Source organism: Peromyscus eremicus, chromosome 15 (genome assembly GCF_949786415.1).
Source record: "Peromyscus eremicus chromosome 15, PerEre_H2_v1, whole genome shotgun sequence".
Taxonomy (NCBI): domain Eukaryota; kingdom Metazoa; phylum Chordata; class Mammalia; order Rodentia; family Cricetidae; genus Peromyscus; species Peromyscus eremicus.
In genome coordinates this window covers 71,470,160-71,479,242 of record NC_081431.1, presented here as the reverse complement: position 1 = coordinate 71,479,242, position 9,083 = coordinate 71,470,160, and the positions used below count along the sequence as shown (strand labels likewise).

The 9,083-nt window shown below is 54.8% G+C and overlaps 1 protein-coding gene across 1 annotated transcript; it reads right to left on the bottom strand.

Annotated features, from left to right (window-relative positions):
• Nucleotides 1-1,602: 1,602 nt before the first annotated feature.
• On the bottom strand, nt 1,603-8,864 carry Tmem37 (transmembrane protein 37). Its single transcript, XM_059280287.1, has 2 exons — nt 8,471-8,864; nt 1,603-2,445 (listed from the first exon to the last, which is right to left on the bottom strand). The coding sequence occupies exons 1-2, from the start codon at nt 8,489-8,491 to the stop codon at nt 1,873-1,875; spliced, it is 594 nt and encodes a 197-aa protein (XP_059136270.1). The 5' UTR covers nt 8,492-8,864; the 3' UTR covers nt 1,603-1,872.
• Between the last annotated feature and the right edge of the window lie 219 nt (nt 8,865-9,083).

Genomic DNA, 9,083 nt, shown 5'->3' with positions numbered 1-9,083 from the left:
TGACCTCTAAACTCCACCTGTGTGCCATGGTGTGTGCATGCCCACATCCACACACAAAGATTTAAAAAAAAAAAAGTGGATAGCATCTGAGAAACAACACAGCCTAGGTTGTCCTCTGGCTTCCATACACTGGTGCTCACACATGCACCTGCTCACACGTGCACCTGCACACATATGCACCTACACACACATGCACCTGCACACACATGCACCTACACACACATGCACCTGCACACACATGCGCCTACACACACATGCACCTGCACACACCTGCACACACATGCACCTGTACACACATGCACCTGAACACACATGCACATGCACATATGTGCACACACAGAGAGGGAGAGAGAGAGAGCACACGTGTGTGCGTGTGTGTGTGTGCGTGAGAGAGCAGTTCTTCCAGTGAGTATGGAAATCTCCACTGGTTCTTGACCCCTTTCACCTCCACCTATCCCCTGCAAGCTGTTAATTATTACTCAACATCTGTTTGTCCCCTCACCCGCTGTGGAGTTCAGCAGGGCAAGCATGTGCTCTTTGAAATGTGTTCCAGGATCAGAAACCGACGCTGAGGTCACCTGACCCTTACAAATGACAGTCTCACAAACAGTCCTGCGTCTAAACTGGCCTCAGGGAAGACTATGCTGGAAATCACCTGAGCACTCTTGCAGGCACGTTGCTCGGGGAAGACTTCAAACTAAGCCCAGGAGGAGGACAGCTAGCCTCTAGAAACTGGGGTGTTCCGGAGCTTGTGGGTCCAGCCTCTAGAAACTGGGGTGTTCCGGAGCTTGAGAGTCCAGCCTCTAGAAACTGGGGTGTTCCAGAGCTTGTGGGTCCACACAAGGGACAGGGGAGGACTTTAAGTCAACAGATCGAAAACCTACTATTCAAAAGGCTTTCTGGGGGAATCCTGCTAACCCAGGGAAATGTATGCAAAGCCCCCTAGAGCTGAGGGAGGTCCTGGCCACTGACTGGTCCCTGAGGTGGAGGACTGAGCTGTTCTTAGAGACCTCAAGAGTCCCAAGGGCTGGGCTGGGAGACGGCTCAGTGGTTAAAGTGCTTGTTGCATGAACCCACAGAGTGTTGGATGGTGTGGTGGCTCACCTGTAATTCCAGCCTGGGAGGCAGAGACAGCACATCTCCAGAGCAAGCTGGTTAGTGAGACCAGCCTTACGGGTGAGCTCTGGGTTTGACTGAGAGACCCTGCCTGCACGAATCAGGTAGAAGAGCAATTGAGGATGAGTCCAGACATCAACCTCACATCTCCATATGCACACACTTGCATGGACATCTACACATACATGAACTCATACACGTGTGAAGACATGTACACATACACACACACACAGCACATGCTTGCATGGACATCTACACGTACATGAACTCATACATATGTGAAGACATGTACACACACACACACACACACAGCACACACATATACACAAGAAAAATTAAAAAAGTATCCCAGGGCCCCTCCAGCCCACATCCTGGTGGAATCAGTGAAACAGGTGTGAACCCGACTTAGCTGGGCAGCCCGCCTGGAACAGACTGCTGGTGTTTTTCACAGTCTATTCCAGTCCAGGGAAGAAAACACCCAAGGCAGAAGTTTTAGAATATTCTTATTTTAGAATTGACATCTTAATAGCTTGGCTAACCTCTACAGCTTGCTGTGCTGTGGTTCTGAGGTGCTCCTCTGGCCTCTGGCCTGGAGGGCAGTTGAAGAGAGATCCCCAAGGGCCATTTCTAGAGCTTAGTGTCTAAGAGGCAGCTTCAAGGTCATTGTCCCACTCACTCCCAGCCAGAGGTCCCATGTCAGAGAAGTCCCGTCATGACCACACTTCCTTAGAGAAGCCAGGGCCCCCAGGAGGAGCCTTAGACTTTTCTTAGCTGGTCCCAGGGCTGAGTGAGGCTGTTGATGTGAAGGCCGCTGGTGGCATTGAGGAAGAAGAGGAAGGAGGCAGTGAACTCACACCAGTACATCAGGGTGAAGCCCATGAGGGTGACCTGATGCTTGAGGAGGATCATGAAGGTGAGGAGGCCCACAGAGGAGAGGATGAAGGCAACCAGGAGGAGGTAAGAACCAATGGCCCACTTGCGCCGTGAGCGGACATCCTCACACACCTGGGACACTATGAGCAGCTCCAAGCCAAAGATGGCAGCCACCACGGCCATGGCAGCCACGCTGCGTGCTAGGCCCATGCCCACAGCCAGCCCGGGCACGTGAGCCTGGCTCAGGTCTCTCAGGCAGTGTGGTTCACTGTGGTTGCCGATGGTGCAGAAGTACCACAGCCCAAAGAGACGGTCCTCTACCAGGAGCCAGTGACCATCGCAGATGGAGACCGAGGAGAGTACCACAGCCAGGGCAGCGCACACGATGATGAGTGTCCGGATGAAGGACTCGAAGAAGGACCGGTGGGGCCTCTTAGGGCCCAACAGCCTCTGGGTCTGGAAGACACCACAGGAATTAGTGAGTTGGCAAGGGCCCGTGACACCAGGGAAGAAAACTCCCAGCACCCAATCCCACTTCCACCAGCCCTGTTTTCTGCTCTGATGTCGTGGGAAACCATGAAGTGACCCTCCCCGGCTTCCCATTGTAGACCCCCCTCCACCGGGGGCCTTCCTTTTTCTACCTGTCCTCCTCCTCTGCCAGAGCCCGCCAGGAGTTTACCAACTGCAAACTAATTCCATCACTGTTCTTCCTCTCAGCATCTCTACCCAGGGTGAAAAGCCCAAATCGGAGCTGGGGAGATGGCCTTGTTGGTAAAGTGTTTGCTTTGCAAGTGTGAGGACCACAGTTGGATCCCCAGAACCCACATTTACAAAAGACAAGCACGGTGGTTAAGTACGTGCAATTCCAGTGCTGGGGAGACAGAGAAAGGCAGATCTGGGGCTTGCTGGCCAGCCAGCCTAGCCTGCTGGGTGAGCTCCAGGCCAGCGAGAGACCCTGTCTCAGAGAGAGAGAGAGAGAGAGAGAGACAGACAGACAGACAGACAGACAGACATAAACACACACACACACGCACGCACGCACGCACGCACGCACGCACGCACGCACGCACGCACACACACACGCACACCATGGCAGCTGATCAATATAGTTCCAGGCCCGGGAAATCCCTCTTTCAGACCTCTTGGCCCCCTCTTTGAGCTCCTGGGCCGCTCTGTCACCCCCAAGAATGATACCTTCTCTATCCTTCTCATTCTCTCCGGAGAGGCTGCTCCCACCCAGGCAGCCAGCCCACCGGGTCCTCTACCGCTGTTCCACCAGGTGCCCTGTTTTGCTCTCCGCTCCATTCTGATGGTGTTTTGGAGTAACTGTCCTACCCGGACCCTGTGTCCCCCTAGAGGGCAAGGCGACATGTCAAGAGACTGCTGTATTTGTGGTACCTGGCATGCTGTTAGATCTGTGTACTTGGTGGGTACTGGAGGAAGAGCACTGGGGGAATTGGTCAAGTTTTCTTACAGACTGAGCCTCCTGCCCAGACAACAAGCTAAATGACTCATTTATAGGATGCACAGAAGCATGTTACATCACTGTTTGGGAGGCAGGAAAAACAGATAACACAGAATGGTTGGGGCTGGGACATGAAGGGAGTGAGGAAAAGGAGACCGTGGGGAGCACTGTGTGTCGGCTGTGAATAAGATTTCCAAAGGCAAGTGTGAGCCGTGCCTCACTATGAAAGACGTGACACTGAGCCTGGGTCCCGGGAGACTGTAGGCAGAGCCCTGATGAGGCTGTCTGCTAGGGCTGGGAGATGGGAGCCATTAAAGTGCCTGCCACACAAGCACGAGGACCCGAGTTCAGATCCCCAGCACCCACATAAAAAGTCAGGCGTGGTAGAGAGCCATGTTTGTAACTCCAGGGCTGGGTGGGGCTGGGGGGTAGATGGGCGGATCCCTAGAGCTCGTTCACCAGCCAGGTTAGCTTAATGAGTGAGCTTCAGATTCAGTGAGACCTGTCTCAAACATATGTACTTGTATGCTTGCTCTCTCTCCTCTCTCCTCTCTCTCTCTCTCTCTCTCTCTCTCTCTCTCTCTCTCTCTCTCTCTCTCTCTCTCTCTCTCTCTCTGTTCACTTCTCTCCCTTTACTTTGAGCCAGAGTTTTATACATCCGAGCTTGGCCTTGATTCCCTGTACAGCCAAGGCTGACACTGAACTTCTAACCCTCCTCCCTGGAACGACGGGCGGGCATCGCCACATTTGTTCATCTGGTGCTAGGGTTTGAAGCCCCACACCTGCTAAGTAAGCATTTTACCGACTGAGCCACACCTCCAGGCTGTCCCCTTGTTTTCTCATCTGCCCAGTGAAGCTGGCGATCCCTGCAGGAAAGCACCTGGCAAGGTTGTGAAATCCCTAGAGACTAATACGGTCACAGGATGGGGCAGCCACAGATGCAGAGAAACGAACGGGTCACAAGACACGCAGGCCAGCTCAGACACCTTTTGACCCGAGGCCTCACGCTGTCTGGAAAACAGGCACATCCAGTCCCTTCCTCAGCCCCGCCTGTCCCAGGCCCAGACTGGACTTTAATCTTCAGGCCTTAAGAAGCTGCCACGCTGGGATCAGACAGAGGTGACAGAGATCTGGTGTCACCTTTCCTGCTGTTGACTTGAAGCAGGCTTCGTTTAAACTCTCTGACCACCAGTAGAACCGCAAGGATTAAAGGCTCGTGTGGATAGAGATGTGTGGGACTGGGAAGATGGCTCTGTCTGTAGAGTGCTCGCAAGTGTGAGGACCTGAGTTCGATCCCCAGAACCCACGAAAAAAAGCTGGGTATGGCCGGGCAGTGGTGGCACATGCCTTTAATCCCAGCACTCGGGAGGCAGAGCCAGGCAGATCTCTGTGAGTTCGAGGCCAGCCTGGGCTACCAAGCGAGTTCCAGGAAAAGGCGCAAAGCTACACAGAGAAACCCTGTCTTGAAAAACCAAAAAAAAAAAAAAAAAGCTGGGTATGTGGGTGCATACTTATAATCCCAGCACTGGGGAGGGAGAGATGTGTGACCCACTGGGGCTCACTGGCCAGCCAGTCTTCCCTACTTGGTGAGTTCCAGGCCACATCATCAGGGTAGTCAGAAAAATGCCTGCCTTGCAAGCACAAAGACGTGAATTCCATCCCTAGAACCCATGTTGAAAGCAAGCGAGCTGGGTATAGTGGATGCCAGCAATCTCAGCACTGGAGAGACCCGCCGGTCACTAGGAATTGCTGGTCTCCCAGTTTAGCCTGGCTGATGAGTTCTAGGCCAGTGCAAGACCCTGTCTCAGAAAACAAGGTAGACAGAGCCGGAGGAGGAACAGCACTTCAGGTTTCCGGGTCCCCCTAGTCCCCACATACAAAATGTGTGGCCACAGGTGGCTCCTGATTCTTGAGAGTGGTCATCAACACCAGCAAGGATCGTGCACACTTTAGCCTTCATCTGGAACCACTGTGTACCTCACCCCACACTGCTGGCACCTCCACCAACTTCCAGTGACCCCTGGGGCAGGAATCCTCTCCTGGAGGTGGGGCAGGGGGGGATGGGTGTGTGTAGGGACCTGCAGCTGAGTGGCAGCAGCTCGGTGGAAGGGCTGGGAAAGAGGAAGTGGGCAGCTGGTCCCGTGCCATCCGCTTCTTCTCTGTTCCTTGCACCTTAAGGCCATTCCTTCAGTCAGGGCCTGGACCTTTTCCGATGACAACACTGGTCATTCCCTCTTTATTCCCTCTTTGACCCTGTGTCTCAGCTGACCTGTTGTTGGCTACTGAGGCCAACCCCAATGCCATGTCATATCGTCCTCTGCTCCCCAAGACCGACAGCACCTCAAGTATGCACACTGGATTCACACTCATTCCTCACATTCCTGTATCCACCACTCTGCAATGTGTTCTCTGCCCAGGCCTGGGTCGGGTTACCATCCCAGCATACCTCTCCTGACACACTGCCATTTCTGCAGCCAGCTGAGGAGCCAGCCTAGCTGTCCCTTCAGCTCTGCCTGCACTTGCTTGATCCAGGCCTTGTGCCCACTCCTGCTGCTGGGCACAGACCCTCGTGCATGCTAGGCAAGTGCTCTACTCCTGCCGCACACTTTTCAGTCTTTTATTCGGAGACAGAATCTGACTAAGTTGCCTTACACTCACTTTAGTCCAGGCAGGCCTTGAACCTGCGATCTTCCTGCCCCAGCCTTCCAAGGAGCAGGGAATGAAGACCTGTACTAACAGGTCTTGCTTTTCAGCTATCACTTATTCCCCCTTCACCTCCTCTCCACTGAAGGTGATAATAGTACCTAAGTGCTAAGGTTGCTATGGGGATGAGGTCACTGGCCAAGTTCTCCTCAGAGTAGGGACAAGTGAGCTCTGTGTCCAGCACTGACATTGGTGTAGCTCATCTTCCTCACCCGCACACCTGAGCCTGGGGCAAATATGCCTGGGCTGTCCTCCTCCTCCTCCTCCTTCCTCCTCCTCCTCCTCCTCCTCCTCCTCCCTCCTCCTCCTCCTCCTCCTCTTCCTCCTCCTCCACCCTCCTCCTCCTCCTCCTCTTCCTCCTCCTCCTCCTCCTCCTCTTCCTCCTCCTCCACCCTCCTCCTCCTCCTCCTCCTCTTCCTCCTCCTCCTCCTCCTCCTCCTCCACCCTCCTCCTCCTCCTCTTCCTCCTCCTCCCTCCTCCTCTCTCGCCCTCCCTCCTCTCTTCCCTCCTTTCCTTTCTCTCCTTTTCCCACCCTCCCTCCTCTTACCGCCTCTTCCTTTCCTCCTCCGCCCACTCCCTGTCTCTCCCTCGGCTATTTTTCTCCCCTTCCTCCTCCTCCCTCCTCCACCTTCCTTCCCATCCTTCTCCCCCTCCTCCCCTTCCATCACTTCTTTTCCTTGTCCCTCCCCTCTTCCCCACAGGCTTCTCCTCTTCCTCTCCTTGTTTCTCCCCTCCCCCTCCCCTCCCTCCTCCCCTCCTCTTTCTTTCTCCTCCTCCTCCTCCCCTGAAAAGGGGCTCCTATCTATGGTTTTTGTACCTCTTAGCCTAGCTCCTCCCATATCCACACTGGTTTCTAAGCATCTCCTTGGGGTGCCACACACCTATTTTGAGGTGTTCCACATGTTTTGGGGTGCCATATACCTGTTTTGGGTGCCACACCTGTTTTGGGGTGCCACACCCCTGTTTTGAGGTGCCCACGTCTGTTTTGGGGTGCCCACACCTGTTTTGGGGTGCCCATGTCTGTTTTGGGGTGCCCACACCTGGTCTCATCTTCTCTTCTTCGTATGTTTTCCTCCCAAGGCCCCTCCCTGGAGATGGTCTGGAATATGCCCAGGAACAAAGAAAAAGAAGCCACCAAATCAAAGTCCCTGTCACACCCTAGCAACTGAGTTCTGCTTAAAGGGTTTGGGGGTGGCCTGTGCAGGGCCGGTTTCTTTTCACCAAAGGGGTAAGTGAGGTTTGGAGGCAGGAAGACTTGAATTTGTCTACATTCTGTCACTTGGCTACCCACTGTGGGCAGGTCACTTTTGAGCCTCAGCTATCTCTCTGTAAAATGGGTAGAGCTGTAGGGGTGGCCTATGGCTATAATGCCAGCTACTCAGGAGGCTGAGGAAGGGGGATGAATTGAGCCCTGGAGTCTGAGACCATCCTGGGCAACAAAGCAAGATCCTATCTGTGTCAAGCAGTATCGATAATGATAAAAATAATAATGGCGATTCATGGGTGGGACACGACCTAACATCATCAGTGTCATGGGGCCTGAGCATCTGAAGGCAGAGTCAACTGACCTCTGTGCTCCTCAGGACAAGACCCGACAGTGGACAGCCTGGAGAACAGCCAGCCACCGGGATGCCTGGGTGAGCAGGAAGCTAGCCCGCGGGGTAGTGGACACTTCCCGACTGCCCTTTGAAGGGGGTAGGAATGTGGAGATTCTCAGCCAACACAAACACTCAGCACTGCTCCAAAAGAAGCCAGATCTTAGGGGAAGCGGAGGCTCCTGTCTCAGGAGCCTTTTTCCTGGGTTGTCGGGTCCCCAGTGGGTACACTCCCACCTTAGTTTTACCTAGCTCCCCAAACGGATTTAGGGGAAGATGGTATTTGCAGTCTTGGCTCCCAGGAAGTTCTGGCTTTGCAAGCAACTAGTCCACCGTTACATAAACGAAGCCTAGCATTTTGCAAGTCCATCCTGTCAGTCCTCCACTCCAGATGCCCGGTTTTTAAAAATTCCCAATGACCCCCTACGAAAAGCCTAACCGACAGGTCACTCACTGGTGACCCCGCAGGAAAGTTTGGTGGCCCCTGGCGCTCTCAGGGGCCGAGAAAACCGCAGAGAGCGAGCTGCGCTGGGGAAGCAGGTACCCCTAGATCGCTCTCAGAGAAACCTTCCGGGGGGGAGAGGCGGGGTTCCCAGCAAGAACTGGGCACCTTGGGGAGTTGTCACCCTGACCCAGGGCTTCAGTCACGGAGGGTCCCCAGTCCTCCCCCATGGTAGGCTGTACCCCGGCTCTGCTCCCCGCGGGCCCCTGAGGCTACCTGCGCGCCGATGGCCGTCATGCTGCGCCCTGGGCAGCCGCGCTGTTGCCTGGCCTAGCTGTCGCACTCCGGCTGCGCTCGACCGCGGGGCTGGCCCTCTCCCGGGGCGGGGCGCAAGTCAGGGGGCGGGGGCTTCGCGCACTAGGCTGCTCGGGTTACGCTGACTCAGCGTCCTGGGTTCCAGAGAGTGGGTACCCGGTGACCCCGCTCGCGCCCGCGATCTTCGCCTGGATGCAGATTCTTCGAGGGCGGGGAAATTTGGTTCCAGTCCAAGCTCGAAGGGCCGCGTGTCCCAAAGAAGCACCTGGAGGCGAAAGGTGGAGGATCCCCGCCGGTATTCTGGCTTCTACACCCACTGTGTGACCTTGGACTGCTAGTTTAACGTCGCTGAGCCTTGGTTAATAAGTGAGACAATGGGTGATTGGCTGGGCTCTTGCAGGGCTTTTGTGACGTGTGAGCGGGCCAGAACCTTCTGGGGGCTATCACTTGCCTTAGTTTACCCTTTAAGGAGGACTGACAGCATCCTTGTCTCCTGATCTCCTCAGGGACTATCAGCAAATATTATACCAATGTGGCGGCAGATTCCTGTAATCCCAGCATTTGAGGGGCTGAG